General features: G+C 36.6%; 1 protein-coding gene across 36 annotated transcripts in view; it reads right to left on the bottom strand.

Annotated features, from left to right (window-relative positions):
• The window catches only part of EMSY (EMSY transcriptional repressor, BRCA2 interacting), a 107,791-nt gene that overhangs the window by 77,705 nt on the left and 6,799 nt on the right, over positions 1 to 23,287 (bottom strand). For 9 of the 36 annotated variants that reach the window (XM_016921644.4, XM_016921647.4, XM_016921642.4 and 6 more), the window contains exons 3-9: positions 21,790 to 21,889; positions 20,364 to 20,438; positions 18,962 to 19,003; positions 15,403 to 15,578; positions 13,678 to 13,830; positions 10,007 to 10,266; positions 1,248 to 1,524 (exon numbers count right to left, since the gene is read on the bottom strand). In XM_016921644.4, the coding sequence (XP_016777133.1) occupies positions 1,248 to 1,524; positions 10,007 to 10,266; positions 13,678 to 13,830; positions 15,403 to 15,578; positions 18,962 to 19,003; positions 20,364 to 20,438; positions 21,790 to 21,889 (1,083 nt within the window). The remainder of the gene's footprint in view (positions 1 to 1,247; positions 1,525 to 10,006; positions 10,267 to 13,677; positions 13,831 to 15,402; positions 15,579 to 18,961; positions 19,004 to 20,363; positions 20,439 to 21,789; positions 21,890 to 23,287) is intronic. The other 27 variants (XM_016921655.4, XM_016921646.3, XM_063784365.1 and 24 more) reach the window with 7 other exon arrangements.

Here is a 23,287-nt window from a genome sequence, read left to right as displayed (position 1 = left end):
CTGTCACCAGGGCTGGATCTCAGCTCACTACAATCTCCACCTCCCGGGTTCAAACAATTCTCCTGCCTCAGCCTCCCGAGTAGCTGGGATTACAGGTGTGCACTACCATGCCTGGCTAATTTTTGTATTTTTTTAGTACAGCCATGTTCACCAGGCTGGTCTTGAACTCCTGACCTCAAGTGATCCAAACGATTCTCCTGCCTCAGCCTCCCGAGTAGCCGGGATTACAGGTGTGCACTACCATGCCCGGCTAATTTTTGTATTTTTTTAGTAGAGACAGGGTTTCACCATGTTACAGGCCAGGCTGGAACTCAAGTGATCCACCTGCCTCCGCTTCCCAAAGTGCTGGGATTACAGGCGTGAGCCACTGTGCCCGGCCTACTCTGCTATTAAGCAGCAATTGCCCTTGAGTTCAGGTCTCAGTTGCTCTTCAGTTAATATTTCCATCATCTATCCATACAGAAAATTAGGAGACTAGCAGAGCACAGTGGCTCGTGCCTGTCATACCAGCACTTCGGGAGGCTGAGGCGGGTGGATTGTCTGAACTCGGGAGTTCCAGACCAGCCTGGGCAACATGGTGAGACCCCGTCTCTACCAAAAATACAAAAAAAATAGCCGGGTATGGTGGTGTGTGCCTGTGGTCCCAGCTACTCAGAAGGCTGAGGTGGGAGGATCACTTAAGCCCGGGAGGTGGAGGTTGCAGTGAGCCAAGATTGCTCCACTGCACTCCAGCCTGGGTGACAGAGCGAGACCCTGTCTCAACGAGAAAAAAAAAAAAAAGAAAAGAAAAATGTAGGAGACTGAAGAAAAAGCAAATGGCATATCCTTGAAACCATCTTCTTCCTCCTACCTCTTATCATTTACTTTGAAGAGGATGTGTACTTGATGTTTCCTCTGAAGAACCTATGGTAATATAATTTCAAATTTCTCATTTAAAAATTTCATTATATTAAAGATATTTGTACAGCCCTTTGAAATTTATAGTGACAAGATTTAACCTACATTTTGTGAATGTTAGCAGCCCAGGTAATTAGGTATTGTGCAAAACAACTTGGGGCAAGCATATTAATATAAGAAAATGGAATCACCTACCATCTTGACATTCTCAAACTGGGGTACATGGGGTGGTGATCTTGGGTCTAACAGTAGGGACCTTCATATCCAAAGCAGAGAAACATATCCACCAAGTTTTCTTCAAAATTCCATATAGCAACTGTGACAGAATTAAATTGTGAAACAGCACTCACCTTGTGCTACTGTTGACATGACCACAGATGGTGTAGAGGACACCACAGCTGTTACTGCAACTGTATTAGGAATAGGTGATGGTGTAGAACTGCTGCTGCCACTGCTGCTATTACTGACCAGAGAGGACTGTGAAGCAGTTATAACAACTGGCGGCTTCTGGGTTGTAGAAGCAATGACTGACGTTGGTACAAGCTTAGTGACTGCTGCATAGTTATGGGATTTGGAGAGAATGTTGGGCACGAAGGTTGAGCTTGGTGATGTGGTGACTATAATAACCTAAGGAATAAAAAATAAGTTATTTTTATGTACCTACTAAACTACTAATGTATCTAGACTCACAGTTAGTTATATATAATTTAAAAATAGCTTATGAAAAACGAAGAAGCAATTCAACAGAGAATATACAGCTAAAAATATATTAAAATTTTCCTTTACTAGTAATCATCAAAATGCATTTATAAGCAACAATTTTACAAATCAAATATTTTAAAAGATAACATCAACGCTGTATAAGATACAGGAAAGTAGACATTTCAGCATACTACTTAGGGAGTATAAATTGGCACACTCTTTCTAGAAAGTAATTTAAACATTCATTCGTTTATAAATACTTATTGAGCACCTACTATGTGCCAGGCATGGTTCTAGACGCTGGAGAATAGAAGAATGAACAAAAGAAACAAAGTTGATACCTTCAAGTAGCTTACATTTTAGTAGTGGGAGAGAAATAAACAGAAATGTAAGTATATGTCACGCAGAGACAAATGGAAGAGACAAAAAAGTATGGTAGGAGAATAAAGAATGATGGGAGCACTGTATGATTTTTTAAGTAATGTATTCAATAAAGACCTCTCAGTAAGGTGACATATGAACAGAAACCAGAAGGAAGTAGGGATATGAACCATGGTGCTACCCAGAAGACCATCCATCAGCACAGGGAGCAGTAAATACAAAGGCCCTAAAGCAGAAGCAAGCTTGGTATGTTCAAGAAACTTCAAAGATCTAGTGAACGGGATAGAAATGTATAGGGTACAAAGTAGTAGTAGACAACTGCAGAGAAGTAATGAAGGACTAAACCATGTAAGAGCATGTTGACAGTATATACCCTTTATATGATGTGATGAAAAAGGTACTTTCTCTCTGAGGTCTTCTGTCCAAAAACCCATAATCATAGTCTAATCATGAGAAGAACATCAGACAAATTCTAACAGTTGGGGTATCTACAAGATACTTGACCAGTACTCCTCAAACTTGTCAAGGTCATCAAAAAAAAGGAAAAGTCTGAGAAACTTTCACAGTAAAGAGGAATCAGTAGGAGCCTAAAGAGAAATAACAACTAAATATAATATGGTATCCTGGAACAGAAAAAGATAATAGGTAAAAACCAAGGAAATATGAATAAACCATGGATCTAATTAACATTAATGCATTAATAGTCTTTATTAGCTATAACAATGTATCACACCAATGTAAAATGTTCAGAATAAAGGAGACTTATCAGGAAGTTGGTAAAAAACAAAACAAAGAGAATGAGAAAACTGGGTGCAGAGTATATGAGAACTCTGTACTATCTTCTCAATTTTTCTGTAAATCTAAAACTGTTTTAAAAAATAAAGTCCATTTTTAAAAAAATCATTACTCTACCTGTTAGGTAAAAAGTACAGTACGGCAATGAAGGTAGAAACAGGGAAACAAATTAAGAAGCTCCTGTAACAAACCAGGCAGGGATGATGGTGAACAAAGTATTTGTGGTGGAAGAAGTAAAAAGTGAACAGATTCTGAATACACTGCAAAGGAAAAGCCAACAGGATTTGCTTGTATGTTGATATGAAGAATGGAGAAAAAGAGAGGCAGGAAAGAGATGTCAAGGTTTTGCCAGTATAACTAGAAAACTGTAGATGATTTAGTGACAAATCATTCCAGACAGAGAGAATATATGAAGGAAAGGAACTAATGTCAGAAGTAGCTTGATAAATTTAAAAACAGAAAAGAAAGCAGTGTAGCAAAAAGCACATAGGGCAAAGAGGAGTTGGAAAAGTAAGCAGAGGCTACATCAAATGCGGAATTTAGATTTTTATACTAAGTATAATAGAAAGCCACAGGAATATTTTAAGTAGGAAGAAAAACAAAATTTGATGTATATTTTAAAAGATCACTCTAGCTGCTACATGATAAGAGGCAAGAGGGGAAGCAGTGAGACCACTTAAACTATTGCATCAGACCAAGCAGAAAATGATAGAGGCTGCCTGCACCGGAGTGTTAGTAGTAGAAATAAAGAAAAGTGATCAAAGTCAGATTATTTTGAAAAGTAGAGAGAATAGGATTTGTTGATGAATGGAAATGGCAGGGTTAAGGAAAAGAACGGAATCAAGAATAGCTCCTAGGGCTAATATGTATTGGCTTATTTAAATCTCCTAACAATTCTATGATACGTGTACTATTATTATCCCCATTTTACAAATGAGAACACAAAAATTATTTAGAAGTCTGTAGTATCACATTTTTATTCTGGGGTGGTATAGTAAAACCCAAAAAAGAGCAGATTATCTCCTTCCTCTTTAAATGAAATTATTTGTACCTAGCTAGAAAAGAAAAACTGTTTTGAAAAATCTAATGAATTTAAGGGAAAATTCTTTTTCATTTTTATATCACTTCTAAAGAAGGCCAGAAGTGAGTCAGTCAAAATTTACTGAATATATCTGTACTCAGGACCTACATCTCAAAGAAGCTCGGACCATAACATTGTTATTATATACTTTGAGTGTTACAGAGAATTACCAGATATAAGTTCTTATCCAGTGTTACAGAGAATTACAAGATATAAGTACTTGTCCATTACTTTAAGGAGTTTGTTAGTTAATTATTTGAGGCATCAAGAAAGATACATAAGATCAGCAAACACCTATATAGAGTCAACCAGCATATTTATAGATAGACTTGATCAGCAAATACCTATATAGCATTATTAGAAAACAACAATCAACCATGATACAAGCTGAGAAGTAGACCAATATGGCAAAAAGACCACAAGCTTAAATGAACCTGCACTTAGATCCTGCCTCTGCCACTTAAAAATGGCAGGCCCCTGGACATGTTGGAATCTCTGGGCTCCAATTTTCATCTATAAAATGGGGATAATAATACCTATCTTGCAAAGTCATTACAAGGATTAAACGATATAATGATGTTAAGCATCTGACATAGTGCTAGGCACATAGCAGGTTGTCAATATTTGGCAGTCAACAAATGGTACTTATTAGTAGCTTATTACTACTACTTAATAAATGTGAAAAGGATATCAGTAAAGGCATTATACATCAAATCAATCTGAAAATGCATTTCAATATACTTTGTTTCACTTAAAACTTTTCTTATTTTTTTCCCAAATTCTGATACCTCTGAGAATCCAAAGAATTCACAGCTGCTGCCACAGCCAAACCATTAGAGTAGTAATGGCAATTAGGGTTCACTTTTGCCAGTTCTGAACTAATTGTAGTAGCTTCCTGGAGCACAATGCTTATAAGGACTTTGAGGCCCAGATAAGAATTCACCAAGGCTTAGCAGGAAAGTATGCCACAGTTAATTAGCAATGTCTGTCATGGGCAAGGGCAAGGGAAGCATTCACACTTGTACCAAATATTTGCAATTTCAGAATTAGAGTATACATGTAGGCTTTAACATTAAGACAAAACTTCAGCAAAATGAATCTAGAGTCTTTAAGAGCATATTTTAGGTTACAGATACAAATGATAAAATCTATTTTGAGATTTCAGCCTGCAAGATGATTTCTGATCTGAAAAGAAGTTATCCTTCATTAGAGATCCACCTTGGAGGAAACCTACTTGTACTTTAAAGTTACTCATTACAACAGGAGGAAGTATAGGGGTTTAAAACCAAGTGAACCAAACAGTGTTTATTCAGGCCATAATTCAAATTACTGACCTTCTAGCACTCACAAAAACTCCTTAAGAGTGCTGGGACTTGCACCCTAAGGACAAAATGAAAAATATCAATCAAGCACATGAAGGCATAAAGCTAAATTCTGCTGCTCTGATATATAAGTGCTGCATCAATGTTATATTTAAAATGAAGGCACCACATTAACACAGGTGGAAATGTGTCTACCCTGAAAATATATTACCTATTTGAATTTGAATAAAGTCCACAAATTCATAAATAATTATACTTAATATAAAAATCACTTCACCTACAATAATTCCTAAGTTGCCTTATACAGGATTTGTGACAAATCCAAAGTGAATGCAATAATGGCAACAGCCTTGGATAGATTTCAGAAAAATCCAATTACCCAAGCAAAAGAAAAACATAAAGCTCCAAGAACATTTATTAGTCCTACCCATATCAGCTTGTCCACAAAATAATAAAAGTAATGGCATTGAGTACACAAGAAGTAAAAGAGTACAGTTTTACATCTGGAACATAGTAGGTGCTCAATAAATATTTGTGGAATGAATGAGTCTTATTTTTAATTTAATTTGTTTTAAACATTTGTTTTTTTTAACCATAGTAAGCCAAATCTAAGGTTCTGAACCTGAACTCTCATGGTATGGCTCATATATAACTTGGGAGATAAATATGCCCTCTTTTAAACATCACAAGTCTGAAAACCTCAACTATCCATTCTCAATGGAAAATTCAGAAGAAAAAAAATAAAAATAAATATATGGTAAAGTCAATGAACTTAAAAAAAGTTCACAAACTTCACTGAGTCCTCATCTACTACACGTATTTTTAGCTAAGTCTACCGAAGAAGACTGAAAAGTTAATAGTGTTAGGTGACATTTACTGAGCACTCACTGTATGTATATGTTAAGTTTTTGTTTTGTTTTGTTTTTTTGAGATGGAGTTTAGCTCCTGCTGCCCAGGCTGGAGTGCAATGGCACAATCTTGGCTCACTGCAACCTCTGTCTCCCGGGTTCAAGCGATTCTCCTGCCTCAGCCTACCGAGTAGCATGTGCCACCACGCCCGGCTAATTTTGTATTTTTAGTAGGGACAGCGTTTCTCCATGTTGATCAGGCTGGTCTCAGAACTCCTACCCTCAGGTGATCCGCCTGCCTCAGCCTCCCAAAGTGTTGGGATTACAGGTGTGAGCCACCACACCCGGCCTATGATCATCTTTATTTTATAAAGAAACAGGCTCAAGGGAGGTAGCTAAGCCAGTATTGGAACCAGATACTTCTATTCATTCATTAATTAATTTACTCATTCAACAAATATTAATTAGCACTTACTACATGCCAGGTACTTTTCTAAATACTAGGGAATACATTGAAGAATAAGACAAAGTCTCTACCCTTAGCAGCTTATAGTCCCTGGGAGAAATAGAAGATAAACAACTTTGCAATATAATATCAACTAGTTGTAAGTATAATGAATAACAATAAAACAGAGTACAGGAATAGAAGGATATGGATGGGAGGTAGGTACGCTTTTAGCTACAGCTTTGCTTTACTATTTCTCAAATACTAAATTAAAAGACTAGACAAGAAGCAGGGAAGAGAGAAGAATTACTGAGAAAATAAGATCCAGCAACAAAGGCAGTTAAAAGCGTTATAGTAAGTAGACTTAAAAATTCAGGGCACAGCAGACTGATGCCACCTAATATAGGGCCAGCTTAGAAAGCAATAACTATAATAGCATATAAAAAGTGACATTCAGAAAGATTATCTTGGAGTCATCAAATAAAAATGTAAAAATTATCCTCAGTATAAAACTTAAGAAGTCATCAAAAATAGTTAATTTCTATATATGAAGGGATATGCTTCAATGAACTGATGAATTCATTTATTTGGAACAGCTCATTAATCAACAGTGTAAATAAACAAAACTCTACACTCCATAAAATACCTGCAAGGGAAGGAACTAACAATTGTTGAATACATACCTTACGTTGCTCTTTAAACATCCAATCTCATTTAATCCTTGCAATAATGTCCTAAGATGACATCATTCTCATCTCATAAATGAGTGAACAGATTTAGAAAGACTAATTTATTTAGGTCATACTAGAAGAACTAGGATTCTAACCCAGGACTCTTGACTCTCAAAGTTTTTGTTTGATTCTAATATCATACCATAATCCCTCATCTTCAGACTGAAAATAGAATTACATCCCACAGATCAGCTCATTATCACTTCTAGTTACTAATAATGATAATTTTTAATATATTATATAGTGACATCTTTGCAAGAAACTCGAGGAGGTTCTTTAAGGGGAAGTTATCACAGGAGTAAAGATTCAAAGGTTGAAAGACCATACACCGAACACAGAATTTACCTCCAGTCCTTCCCCAAAATCCCTCTAAAACAGCATGAAGGGATTTTTTTTTTAAAGGGAAAAGGCACATAAACCTATAAGGTCAAAACAAAAAGGTGACAACAGCTATAAAGTTTGGAAACTGAAAAACAGACAAATAAGAATGGATTAAGCATATCTAAGAGTGTAAAAACCTAAGGCAGTAAAGAGTAACAAAAAATAAGGCAGCCTGCATTTGTGAGCCCCAGAAAGACTCAGGAATTGAGAACACCAGATACTTCTGAAGTGGGGATAAACATGCAACTAAAGAGAGGAAAATTAGTTGAAAAACTGTTTAAGAACGATTTAGATCCCTAGCTATTCTCCCCCATCCTAAGGGAAGGCTAAGAATTTACTGTCATGAGGGAGATTGACAAAGAAATCTAATGACATCAGGCACATCTGGGGGGCCAGGTACTATGCTAAAAACAGAGGAGATAAGTAAAGTATATATATCATGAATGGTGAGCCCACCCAGCCCTTTCCCTCTATTTAACCCCCAAACAAAACACTGCCAACCAGGCTTATATTACTCAAGGCAGGAGACTGGGATATTTCTGAACAATCCTACCAGTCCAAACAAAAGCCCTAAAGACAGTGACAAATGGTGGAGGTAAAGGGGTAGTGGATGTTCCTGAACAAAATAGTCCAGCTAGGTCAATTTACGATGAAAGTCACCAGTCAGCATGTCCCACCCATACACACAGAGCTTTCTGTCACCTTTTTAGTGCCTATTTTCATTCGTAAGCAGACAGCCAGACACTTAAGAAAACTAAATAAAAGAGATCAAAACAAATAGATAAAAGGAACTTACAGAGAGAACATGAAAGAAGAAAACATTTAAAAAATTGTCATGAATCTCATTAGGTAAGAGAATACAATGCTTCTATGAAAGAGTAGGATGCTTTTTTTTTTTTAAAAGGAACTTTGAGAGAAAAAGAGTTACTAGAAATTTAAAGTATGAGAGCAAAAATGAAAAACTCTATAAATGTAGTGAAAAATAAAATTAAATGATAAAGAAAATAAAAATACTGAACATTTACTACGTGCAAGGCTGTAACAATTTTTCATATATTATTTCATGTATTTACACCCAAAAAATCCTATAAAATAAATACATTGTTTTCTCTGTTTTATAGATGAGAAAACTCGGGTAGAGAGTTTAGTTTTCCCACAGTCACGCAGCTAGTAAGTGGCAAAAGCTGGGATCTGAATCCAAGAAGTCCAATTCCAAAATACAGGCTTTTTCCATTATATTAGAGTAGGAAAACAATGCAAACAAATGGAAAATGGAAATGAGAAAGATAAATGGATCAATCCAGGCAGTTCAATAGGCAAATAACAGGTGATCCAAAAACAGAAAACAGAGACAAATCAAATAACTCAAGAAATGTATCAGAATTGAAGGACATAAATATTCAGAATAAAAGGGCCCACTGAGTATACAACCTAATCGATGAAATAAAGACCCACACCAAGGAACATTACCTTGAAGTTTCAGAATTCTGAAAGTTACTGAAAGTTTGTAAAGAGAAAAACAGTATCTGAAATTAGAATGGTACTGGACTTCCCAAAATCAATAATGGAAGCCGGAAGCCAACAGAGCAACAACATCTTCAAAAATTCACAGGGAAAATCACTTCCAACCTAGAATACTTTTCCTAGTTAAACCATAAAAAAAGTGGGAAGGTAGAATAAAGAAATTTGCAGTCTACCATGCAAGGTCCCCAAAAATTTACTTTCCATCCACCCATACACCAGGTAGCTACTGGAGGATATGCTCTGGCAAAATAAGCAAAGAAACTAACAAAGAAGATCAGAATGATGGTTAAAGAGCGATCCCAGAAATATAGGTGTACAACAAGCCTAGAGAGCCATTATGGTCCATCCAGATCAGTGTGGGAAGACAGAGGGGTCTAAAAACATGAAACTGACAAAATAATAATGACTTCAACATATTTAGAGAAGAGTTTAGGAATGAATTAATAACAGCATACAAAGAATTTAAAAAGAAGATAACAAAAGTTATTCACTTAATTATATCCTTCCTTTCTTCTATGAAACACCTGACAACTTTACTACTTTGGCAAATTAAAACCTGAGTTGCTACAGGGAAGGTCATACAAATATAGGTTAAAATTTTTTTCTATTTTAAATTTTTTCCAAATAGGATTACAACTATAAAATAGAGCATAATTCTTAGAAGAGATTCGGCTGTGTCATATTATGCAAGTCATTTAACATCGCAAAGCCTCATCTGCAAAACTGAAATAATAATACCTATCCCAAAGCCTTATCTGGAGAATTAAACAAAGTAAAAGATGTGAACATCCCCAGCATAATGCCAAGCACATAGTAAGCACTCAGTGCATGTTTATTACATCTGAATCATACCGTCTGAAAGAAACAATTGGCAGGCAGAGACTCCCTCCACCACATACCTTCTGTGTTGTTGTGTTTGTTGTCTGTGTTGATGGTTTAGTGAAGGTTATTTTTACAGGAGACATGTGGGGTGGTAAGGAGTTGGCAATGCTCTGCATGATGTTGCTCATCTTGGGACTACCACTCACAGGCACAGTGATCGTCTTTGAGACTGGAACAACGGCCTTTGGAACTTCCTTTAGAACAACAGGAGAGGAGCTGGAAGAGTTTGTTCGCCTTCGTTTTCTGGGTTTTTCATCTTCATCTGAACAGCTTACACCTGAAGGGCAATGACAATACTGCTATATGTATACCAAACTAATCTTGCATTATACACTTTATTTTTAAAATCTTTATATCATCCTTGTCCTCTCTCTGTCTTAAGCCATTAGCCAATAAGTTCTATCAATCCTCCCTCAGAGAAGTGGTCTCTGAATGCCTTCCCTCCTTTCTTTTAAGACAAAGTCTCACTCTGTCGCCCAGGCTGGAGTGCAGTGGTGTGATCTCAGCTCACTGCAACCTCTGCCTCCCAGGCTCAAGCGATTCTCCTGCCTCAGCCTCCCAAGTAGCTGGGATTACATATGCCCGCCACTACAGTCAGCTAATTTTTATATTTTCAGTAGAGGCAGGGTTTCACCATGTTGGCCCAGGCTGGTCTTGACCTCCTGACCTCAGGTGATCCACCCGCCTTGGCCTCCCAAAGTGCTGGGATTACAGGCGTGAGCCACCGTGCCTGGCCTTCCCTCCTTTCTTTAAACCTATGGTCATGTCGGGCCTTCTTATCTCCTGCCTGTATCTTAGCAACAATCACCTAAAAGATGTCCATGCTTCCAGTCTGTCCACTTCTACCTACCCTCAATCCTACTACTAGTTGCAAAATTTCACATCTCATCATGCCTATGCACTGCCTAAAATCCTTTAGTAGTTTTTATCTCCCTACAAGATGAGGCACAACATCATTACCATATCATTCAAGACTCCATATCTTTCCAAGAACACAATACCTGTTACATCCAACCCCATGTACCCCTATAATCTTGGGATTCTGAACTGCTAACCATTCCCCAAAGCCACCTTAACCACATTCTATCCATCTCTGAGTATCCATATATTATTGTTCCTTGGGGAATACCACCTAACATCAATGACCTCTTCATCATTCTGCAATCATCATCCTACAAGCCATCTCCTTAGTGAAGCTTTCCCTTATTCCTCTAAGCAAAGCTAATCCACCTCTCCCCTAAGCTGTACCACTTACCAGATGGCAATGTGATTGTCTACATATCTCCCATTAGTAAGGGGCTCCCAGAGGGTAATGACTAAGTCTTATTGGTTTGTTTCCCCAGTATAGTGCCTTGCACATACAAAGTTAGGTAAATAAACAACTACATCTCAAACTAATGTTGTTGGTATGACTTCTGAGTATAAAGCAATAATCTTCCTGTTACTTAAAACTACATATTATATGAAATAGTTTCTTCATGTTTGAGATGCACTTTCAGTATTTTACTTATTTATTTATTTATTTATTTATGAGATGGAGTCTCACACTGTTGCCCAGGCTGGAGTGCAGTGGTGCGATCTCAGCTCACCACAACCTCCGTCTCCCAGATTCAAGTGATTCTCCTGCCTCAGCCTCCCAAGTAGCTGGGATTACAGGCACCTGCCACCACATCTGGCTAATTTTTTGTATTTTTAGTAGAGATGGGGTTTCACCATGTTTGCAAGGCTAGTCTCAAACTCCTGACCTCAGGTGATCTGCTCGCCTCGGCCTCCCAAAGTGCTGGGATTACAGGCATGAGCCACCATGCCTGGCCTAGTGTTTTCTTTTCTTTTCTTTTCCTTTAAGATGGAGGCTCACTCTGTTGCCCAGGCTAGAGTGCATGGCACGATCTCAGCTCACTGCAACCTCTGCCTCCCAGGTTCAAGTGATTCTCCTGTCTCAGCCTCCCAAATAGCTCGGATTACAGGCACCTGCCACCACACCTGACTAGTTTTTGTATTTTTAGTAGAGACAGAGTTTCACCATGTTGGCCAGGTTAGTCTCGAACGCCTGACCTCAACTGATCCACCCACCTCAGCCTCCCAAAGTGCTGGGATTACAGGCGTGAGCCACTGAGCCCGGCTCCAGCCTAGTGTTTTAAAAATGATCAAAAAGTAGGTCTCTACAGTTATTTTAAAAGACCACCTTGGCTAAATCCGCAGAAATCAGATATAAATTTAATTAATAGTCCTAGATTCTGCGTTTTTTCTTTATGAACTAAAGCCTCAACTGTTTTTGTAGACTTTTTAAAAATCAAGTGAGAAACATGAAACACAGCAAGTTAACATAGAAAATCTCTGCAGAGCAGACATAAACAATTATATAGCATGACTCATGAAATTAGTAATAAAATATAACCCCTACACCTTCAATTTTTTAACTTTTAATTTAAACAGGGCCGACAAAGACCTAGAATTGTTCCTGTCTAAAACAGCAAACTTTACCTCTAAGTTACAAAGAAATCAAGTTTATAACTATATTGAGAAAAATGAAAATCAAATATTAATCACCTCCAGTTGACAGGAAAAACAAAGCAAAAAATAAAATTTAAAAAGATTCTGGCTTCCTCAGTTTCTGTCTCTCACTTCCTCTCTCACCATGGGATCTCTCTGCATACACCTGCTCTCTTTCCACTTTCTGCCATGAGTTGAAGCAGCATAAGATCCTCACCCAAACTTGGACTTTCCAACCAGCAGAATCGTGAGCCAAATCAACCACTTTTCTTTTTTTTTTTTCTTTTTTTTGAGACAGAGTCTTGCTCTGTCGCCCAGGGTGGAGTGCAGTGGCGCAATCTCGGCTCACTGCAACCTCTGCCTCCTGGGTTCAAGCAATTTTCCTGTCTCGGCCTCCCGAGTAGCTGGGACTACAGGCATGTGTCACCACGCCCAGCTAACTTTTTGCTGTTGTTGTATTTTTAGTAGAGACGAGGTTTCGTCAGGTTGGCCAGGCTGGTCTTGAACTCCTGACCTCAGATGATTCGCCCGCCTCGGCCTCCCAAAGTGCTAGGATTACACGCGTGAGCCACCGTGCCCGGCCCCTTTTCTTTATAAATTACAAAATGTATATATAAAGCAACATTGTCTTAACAGAAATTAAAAACAAAAAAATGAAAAAAAAATGAACAGGACACCAAACTGCTTCATAGGGTAGAATCAAGGAATTAAAAACTACAAACAAAAGAAACTTCAAAAATTACAGTCAATTAGAAATAAAGATAGGCTCTCTAGAATGTTTCACTGAATATAACAGCTGGATAATACATTATATAAAATAATCTAAGAAAATACTACAAAGATTAAAATTATAGGAGAAATATTGAATAAATTACATAAGCACATTCCTTCAGTTTCTATTCACAACATTTCTATTTCATGACAATCAAAAAAGTGAATTCTTAAGGATAACACAGTTCAAAGGCAGATTACCCACAGACAATGAAAATGAAGTCACTTCTGAAACCCCAGAACTGATTAAAAAAGCAATATATACCTAGTCATATGTAAAGAAAGGAATTCTTTAAAATCTTCAAAAACTAACCTACTAACAGCTAGTGGACCAATGATTTAATCCAGGAAGGCAGGTCTAATCAGAGCCTAGACTGCAGCATTTAGCCAAGAAGGCCCTGATAACACTGAGAATATCACTTACTTTTGACATAAACAGTACTTCCACTTGGCAAGACAACTACATTGGAGGCAGGACTGGCAGGTCTTGGAGACTTAACCGTTGCTATGCTGCCACTTGGAACAGGGGTAGAGGTTGGGGTTGACGTGGTACTTGTGTAGGAATAGCAAACCACTACTGAAGGAACGATAAAAAAGTTTGCTGTTAACTTTCACCAAAACTGTCCAGGCATACAAAAAAATTATTTTTATTGCAGGCCAATTTTAACATTTTCATGTGATCAGAAGTCAGAGGCCAGTACCAGGTATTAGGTCCACAGATTAAAAGGCATTAATAACCTTTCCTGAAAATTATCACTTAAATAGATTTTTCCCAAGTATTTAACAGCTTGTCTACAGGTGACATTGCTGACGGAGAAAAACACAGTTACAAAGAAATAAAGTTTAAAATTATACTGAGAAAAAATGAAAATAATTTTCACTCATGGCAGGAGTGGGACAACAGGCACTTACTTGTATTCCCTTTTAATACTAATAGCAGCACCAATGATATGGGTGGATAATTTTTCCCTAACCTTAGCAATTTCCAATGTGGCCACTAGGGAACAATCAAGGAAACGTTCTTTTCTATAAATCAACTCGCTAGTCATTGCCATCCAAGCAGCACAACAACTCAACTAAAATAATGACAACATCATATTTCAACCTATCATTCAACGAAGGGATACAGCTAAACAACAGTAAGAATAGGTTATAGGCACCATTTATTGAGTACCACACACTAAATCCTTTCCATACATCTTCACTAATTCTCACAATATCACATTCTCATTTTAAAGATGAGGAACCCAAGGCTCACAGAAGCTCAAACTTGCTGGAGGTCATACAGCTAGGAAATGACAAATTAAGATTCAAACATGGATTTGACTAGTGGAAACTCTGTATTCTTTCCACTCTACCTGAGAGTCAGTAGATGGAAGAACTCGACGGAGGCCAAGTTTATACACTGTCTTCCTCCAAATATACCTTTTCTCACCCTAAAACAGAGCCTGTCATGCATAAAAAAAGTGTCTTACTCTGTTCCATGGCCATTGCTAGGTAAGCAAAGACAATTCCCCAGAGTAACCTGACAAATGCATTGTTTTTAGGGTCATTGTCATGCAACATCAAACTAAACTACTTGAGTCAATCCAAATATGCTCTCTCAAATTTAATAGTACTCTTGGTGGCCTCTAGAGAATTGGAGGATTTTTAAAGCATGTGTCAATTACTAGATAAATAATGATAAAACCCTTCTGCCAGGGAATGGATTCAGCACATTCATTAACCAGAACAAAGAGGTAGCATATATCACTGATTCCAGAAAATGAAAACAGCTTTATTTTCTAAAGCTATCAGTTCAGAATCATTTTTTAGTAGCTAAATGACTTCTGTTACCTTATTTATTTTCTAATGTCATCCATTAAGGCCTTCTATTCATTTTTAACAAGACACACTGATATCAAAAATCCATTCCGAGGTTTTTGCAATTTTGATGATTAACATAATTCACACCTTCGACAAAAGGGAGACTAAATTTTGTCTAAGACTAAAAACCTGGCAGTCTAATTTCAGAATTAGTTTCCTACTATGTTTCATAACCTTTAAACACTAGAATAAAAGTAGATGAAAAATAAGACAACTTTTCTTGAAATTTTCTTGAAGATTCTAAGAAAAGTAATCTCTAACACAGGCATATTTTTCTACTCACCTTCCTTGCTTCCTGTTTCTGCAGGCACTGGAAGAGATGCATTATGCTGGATAGCTGCATTAGCAACAGCATTAGCTGTTACAGTAAAGGCGGTTTGGGGAACGAGCCGGGGCATCAGTGGTACCAATCGACGACCTTCAATGGACCATTCTGAAGAGCTATTAGGTCCAGACATACTAAACAAAAAAGAAAACGCTGCTACAAGGGTTTTCAATCACTAAAAACAAATCAAACATATATGCTCAAACATATATAACTTTTTAAATTATAAAAAGTGCCCTGAGTGAATAGGAGAGGCTTTATTTTAAGCAAGCAAGATCAAAATTATGAATAATTATAATTCAAGGAATGTCACACACTTAGGTTCTTACACAGTTTATTCTATAATCTGAATCTTATCATGAACATAACTGAAACTACAAGAAATCTTCCTATGCCTTCTAAATAAATATCGGCCTTGGTTTCATTAACTTAAATCGGCTATCACTAATGAAAACTAGTATTTCAACTAATTTTTAGAAGTTAATTTTATAATTAACACAAGAAAGTAAAAAGCACTTATAATTTTAAAAGTCAGATTTTCCTTAATTAAGGATGGAATTCACTGAACCTTTTGAAAATTATCTAACTGCCTGCATGGCCAGAGGTTCTAAGGCTTTCAAACAAGGGAAACTGAGGCAGTAAACGAGGGAGCCTAAGTAGAAAAGAAGAGTGCTGTATATATAACCGTATGTGTCACTGACAATGTATTGTTATTATCCTTCCTGTTAAAAACAGACTAGATCTAACGACACTAGAAGAAACGCACCATTACTTTTATTTATTTATACCACCCTTCACTCTAAGAAGGAATTGAGACAATTGAACTCTCTAAGCAAACACCATTCTCAGTTTCTCTACCCTAAATTCCTGGAGCAAATTTTATTCCAAGAATCCAACCAGAGGTTGAAATATCAAAACGTAGTTGTATCACTTCTCTTAACTTGGCTCTATGAAAGACCCTGACTAATGATTAGTGCTGAAGTTTAAATTCACTCAGAAATAATCAATCTCTTCACACTAAATCTGAAATATTTCTGCATTTGAAACCATAGGTTCTTCAAACTAACTTAGAGTTTAAGACTCTGTATGTCCACCCATTCTCAGATTTAGATAAGAGTATAAAGCCCTTGTTAGTGGGCAGTGGAAAAATGATAATGCTATTAATGATAGTAATGATGATAGTTATCATTAAACACTTACGTCAAGGATTGTTCTAAACATATTACATGTATTAACTCTTCAATCCTATGAATTTGGTAGTATTATTACCTCCATTTTACAGATGAGGAAACTGAGTCAGAGATATCAAATAACTTGCCTAAGGTCACACAACTAATAAATGTCTCCTTCGACCAGCATAATCATACTACTGAAATTATTTGACAGATAAGTAGAAAGTATAAAATTTTTCAAATGGGTTTTGCCTTTGATGTATACCAACTGGATAGTGCTGTTGAATTACTACCAACTTTCATTGAATGGAATAAATCACTTTTACAATTTAAGGATTTAAGTTCAGCTCAGAAAGGAATTTCTAAGAGCCGATGAATCCAGCTGGGTTACTGTGGAAAATGTGTAAATTCCTTTATGGTTTAACACAGTCCTACCTAAGACAAAGGAAAGGGGAATTCCTAAAACTTCAGTAACACTCACAAATTTGTTATTATATAATCCCCAAGTTGATGCTACTTTTGAAACAAAGAATGGTACAAACAAGAAAGAAACAGAAAAGCTCATTGTTAGAGGAAAAAATTCTAAAAGCTATTCAGCATATTCTTGGCTTACTTTTATTTTGCTATCAGTTTATTATAATATCACTAATAAGCTTGCTTGGTGAGAGTTTACCACACAAATTAAGTGACATCTACACTTACCTGGTGCATTGTTTAAGTGGTGGCAGAAATTATGGAAGATTAATAATTTGAAGCACATGAACATATGCTACTGAAAAGACAAAACTTGCAGTGCAAAAGACACAACTGCAACTTTTAGAAAGATCTATAAATCTTCCAAATTTCTACTCATGCAAACATGCTCAAACTTTGAGTGAAAAATTAAGTATCATGTTAGAATTAGATCAGAAATTCCTATTTGCTTAGTAATGAAGATGTAAGTGTAAATATGCATTAGTTACACAAGTTATCTAAACTAGATTTTATAGACTAAACATCTTCCTGGAGGGCTTCACTGAGATACTTTAGTGTGAGTATAAAAGTGTCTATTTATACTAAGTATGACAGGGGAAACCTTGCTCCAGTCCCTTTTCTGAGAAATCTAAGATTATACTAATGAAACTACCTTGGCCCACATATCCTTTGGTGTATAAGGCACCAGTAAGAAATCCTCATCCTCACACAGAAACTGACCCAGTATCCTGTGAATGTCTGAGTGATGGGGAAAGGATTAAGAGAGCAAAAATTCCAGATAGACACTTTCTCCTGAATCTAGAGACAACATGGGCAAGAGTGGTCCAATTAAAAAATCCGAAGCTCCTTGACATCCAAGGCGTTAATACTGTAACATTCTGACATAATTAAAAACTGAATTAAGAGTATCAAACTACTTAATAAGTGGCCTGGTGCCAAACAATAAACACGTGTTATGTTTCAAGCCACAAGAATGGCTTTTCTTTGATCCCAGATATCCCACTCCTTTTGTTTCCCCCTCCTTTGTGCTCAATCTTCTCAGCTTTCTCATCACCTTTCAACCACATTCCTTCAGGCCTTAACTCCTATTTTGAGTGGGGGGAGGGGAGGGGAGGAGAAAGGGAATGCAGTCAGTTCAGGCGCATTCCTTTAGTTGTTTTTCTAGGCTTGGAGTATGAAGCCCTCCTATAGATAATCTTTGGAACTAGGCTCTGTTGCTACTTCTGAGGGGAAGAGGGCAGAGGAGATGGAAAGAATGAGAGATCTATTCCTTCCTCACCAATCCCCACTCACTGACCCCTTGAGCTCAACAAGTAAATAAAACATCTGATCCAACTAAAACAATAATATATTAAAACAAGAATATAGAAAAACCTAAGAAGCTCAAAATTATACACTGAAGTAAACTCTTTTCAAAAAAATGAAATTTATGTATTAAAGAAATCAGAAAGGAGAGAAAAAAGAGGAAACACAGGCAGATAAAAGCCAACTCTCAATTATCCATGCTGATGGAGAGAGGAGGGAAAGGGAGAGGTCAAATAGATTAAAGAAACTCATATATTATCCAAAAATATTTTGGCAAATACTTGTAAATTCTTCCACCAAACCTTTTCCAGGACAACTAACAAGTAGTAAAATGACTAATTAAAATTTTCACCTCCTCTCCCTTCCCACCCTCTGACTAGAGGTACTCCCAAGCAGCAAAATGGCTAAAGGGTGGGCAGTATTAGGAGGGGGAGGAGGGGAAGAGAAGGAAAGCAAGGGGCATGGTTAATTCATAAATGGAATAATGTGCCCCTGAATAATTGAGAGCTTCAATTTGGAAATAAATACAAGAAAAAGCCTGAAATAATAATAACCTATTTGCATACCTGTAACTTGGTCTTTCACCCAAATATAAGGATAAATTCATTCTTTAAAGGGGAAAAAAGGAAAAGGAGACTAAATAAATGTTATCCTTTAAGTATGAAACTGATGCATCAACTTACAACTAGTTGCCCCACAATACCTTTCCAATGCTTCTACAATACTAATTTGTTTCTAAGTGCCTCTGAATGCAAGCTAAGGTTTACTACTTTATTCTCTAGCACATAAATTTCCTATTACTAGTTCTCAAATTAGAATCTAGGCGCAGTTACCATTACTTCTAGAGCACCCCAATTCAAAAGCTTAGAGCAAATTAAAGAAGGAACACATTGACTAATATTTGAGTGTTTCAACCATGTTAGCCTAGCAACTAGATTACTAAACGTCTCTAATAGAAAATTCCCAAATTTCTACAGTGCATACCTACCACTGAAGAATCTCAAAATTCCAGAATAAACAGCTCAACCTTCAAACTACGTTGTTGAAAAGGTAGCACCCCATTTTATGTTAAGTAAAATGAGGGACAGTGAAGCACAAGATGAAGCTCTTTGGGGTCAATTCAAATATTGCCAATTGACTTAAATACAATGTTTAAGTTATCACATTATGGAAATGCACTGAATTTTTCCCTTTAGTTTTATTTAACATTAAAACATAAAAATAAAAAACAAATGAATTATACTATAACATATTTTATGAAATGTTTTATCATCTTGTACAAACATTTAAAGGCTACTTTCTGTTCCTTTGTATTCTTTAGGAGGCACTGTCTCCATACATACTCAATTAAGGCTTAATCCCTGCCCTCAATCCTCTACCACCCTCCACCCCTCCTCTTAAATAGTTATAATGATCAGAAAACAATTTGGTAAGAATCTTTAATCGTTTTATTTTTTTGGCTTTTTAAAAATAAATTAAGAGATGTTATATTCATATTTCTTAAAGACAGAACACAAATTTTACATTTTTTTCTGAATCTCAAAATACATGAAATAATGAGTCAGATATCAAAAAAGTTACAACGCCTATTTATAAGGTAATAACATATCAAATACCATTACAAAGAACCTCTAAAGGGCTTTCAATTTTAGGGGTCACAATACTTTGTTACTGAACTTGGCCTCAAGTAAGTGAATCATCTGCTAAATTGTGGTGATTTTTAGTTAGACAGAGATTACATTGTAACAGGATTTGACCTGAGTACTTAAAGCTTGCCTAACCAAATGCAAAAAAAAACCCAACTGAATAAACAGTTAATATCACTTTTACTGCTATGATCAGGATCCCTGAGTATAGAGATATTGTTACTTAAAAGACTCAGGAATCTGCTACACAATAGGAAGACTGTTTCAAAACTGTGTTATACTATGTCATAAAAAATCAGGGATGGTACGACTAATGGCTTACTTATGTGCAATTGTTGTTAACCGTTCATCATTTACTGCTCTCCGAACTTCAGCACGGTGGCGTTCTGTTGAGATGCTATGAAGAAAAATAGCCATTATAGAACTCTGCCAAGCAGGCAGCTCTTTCTATACTTTCATTAATGTTTAAGTCAACATTTTTGGGGGGAGAAAGGGGACAAGATTGCTTTGTGAAAAGATATAGACAGGAGTCTAATATATATATCTTCAAATGCTTTAACATCTTAGAAAAGGATTCATACTAATTCTGTGTAACTGAAGAAATATTTAGTTGCAAATTAGAAATCATAAGAAGACAAATTCAGCCTGATATCAAGGTATTACTTCCAAATCTCAGAAATGTCAGACCATGGGTAAGATTAGCAGAGCTTCCTGCTATCTAAACATGCAAACAGATGCTGAATGGCTTCCTAATTGTGACTGCTGAGAAGAGGATTTTGTCACTCACAAGAAAGTTTTCTAAGGTCTTTTCTAAGGCTTAGGAGTCTATAATTTAATGTTCAATGAATATAATAAACAAATGGAGTGGCAAGATAATCTGTTTCCCATGGCTATATGCTACACAACTTAACACCAGGGTAATATTCCTTTATTATTCAATACTTTAGCTGCATATCTTCTACATTACGTTACCAATGGTAAAAATGTGCTTATATTAATCCTGATTAAACACATGTAAAGTTAATAATAGTAAACAACTTTTTAAAAGGTTATACCCATTCCATTCATAAATACTCAATAAAATGAATACCACTCTTCAAATTGTATTCCATACTATTTAAGCTAAATCTCTAATATGGACCAAAACAGAATTAAGAGGCTACAAAACAGAATTTATGAGAAATATAAACAACAAACAAATACAAATTGTTAACTATGAAGACAGTAAGATTGAGAATTTGGCTTAATAACATCCCTATATTAATGTTAAGTAACAGGAAGAGCCTCTTGCATATTTTCACTTAAAAAAGACTATGTTTAAGGCCATGACCACATAATCACTACCCATTTATGTAAATTAAGGCATCTTCCTCACATCACCTCTTCCCTCCAACAAATGCCACTCTAGATCATCATATCCAGTTACTGCTCTTCTTTCCTTCACCTATGTCAAAAGCACCTCCCTTACCCAGGTGGGCTAAAAGTAAGATAAACTGCCTTCAAGTCTTTCTGAAGAGTTTGCACGCTCTTCATTCTGGATTATATTCATTCTGGATTACACAATAAATGGTAAATTATACAATTTTCTGTAACAGAGCACACAACTGGGATGGAGTCTCTTAGCACCAACAATTTGAACACCTCTGTTCTTCAACTTAATTTGACAGTTACTTAATTTGAGAGTGATAAGTAATAAAATCCCCCAAAATGAAATTTCTAGAGTCTCACAAACATTTACAATAATTTACCTAAGAACTTTTGATAGTTCTCCAAGAAGATCTTTCTTTTCCTTGGTGAGATCCCCCTGTGCCCGAAGTGCACTGATAACTCCAGCATATGCCTCCAATTCTAAAAGAAGAAAATTATTTTATCAAGATAGGCCTTTAATATTTTAATACTATGGCTATGTATAGTGAAACTTCAGGGCAAAAAAAACTAAAAATAATTAAATACAAATATTGTTTTAAATTCCTTTCAAAAATTTTATCTAATAACATTAAAATGTGACTTTTATAATTTTATATTTTGTTTTTCATTGCCTCACAGAAGTCATGTATATAAAATGTTTAGGTAGAAAAATCTAACAGTAGATATTTTGTTTCACACATTGTCACTAAAAAACATATAACACAAATGATACCAACAACTGGGAATAGGCACCAACTGATGTAACAAGGCTGAGACGTTTTCAGCATTACTAAAAGGTATCTTCATTAATCAACTCTTAAAATAATTCCTTAGGCTTGCCTAAGAATTCAAACTATATTCTACCTCCCTCCTGTGTAATTGAAAGTACTGTAAATAGTATGCAATGGAAAAAATATTGGAACAAAATATTCTGACTCCAGCACTGCCACTTATTAGTTATGTGACATTCAGCAAGTCTTTTCTCATCTCTAAACCTGTTTCCTTACCTAGAAGGGACTTTGTAGGTACCCTCCAGAAGCAAGATCCTCTGCATCTATAAAAACTATCATCAAAATGACTAATTGGGAAACATAAACATGAAATGATCTTGCAGCAACTAGGACATAATATACTGAATCCTAATACTAGACATCTTCATTTCACTCTCTCCACAGAATTAACCATTAAGAAATAAAACTGTCAGGCCAGGTGCAGTGGCTCATGCCTGTAATCCTAGCACTTTGGGAAGCCGAGACAGGCAGATCACCTGAGGTTGGGAGTTCGAGACCAGACTGACCAACATGGAGAAACCCCATCTCTACTAAAAATACAAACTTAGCTGGGCATGGTGGTGGGCGCCTGTCATCCTGGCTACTTGGGAAGCTGAGACAGAAGAATCGCTTGAACCCAGGAGGCAGAGGTTGCAGTGAACCGAGGTGGCACCACTGCACTCCAGCCTGGGCGACAGAGAGAGTCCGTCTCAAAAAAAAAAAAAAAAAAAAAAAGAGAGAAAGAAAGAAAACTGTCAGTCTCCAGGACTCGTTAAAAAATAAAACCAAAAGTCCCCAGTGGCCTCCAATGAACTATACATGCTCTCAGTGTCGCCTTTGTGTACTACCCTTGTGTAGTACCCTCCCACATTGACTCCAGTCTTGGCATATGACTTGCTTTGGCCAAGGGAACAACAGCAAACATGATGCAAACAGAAGCTTGCTAAGTACTTGCAGACAGAGCCTTGCTCTTTAGGAACCAACTTTGAGATCACCAAGCTGTGAAGAAGCCCAGAATGAAAAGCCACATGAAGAGAGAGTCCAGCTACCTCAGCTGAGCCTAGTCCCC

The sequence above is a fragment of the Pan troglodytes genome, chromosome 9 (assembly GCF_028858775.2).
Source record: "Pan troglodytes isolate AG18354 chromosome 9, NHGRI_mPanTro3-v2.0_pri, whole genome shotgun sequence".
Lineage (NCBI taxonomy): Eukaryota > Metazoa > Chordata > Mammalia > Primates > Hominidae > Pan > Pan troglodytes.
Note: the sequence above shows the minus strand (reverse complement) of the source record. Positions and strands in the feature narration are given on the sequence as shown.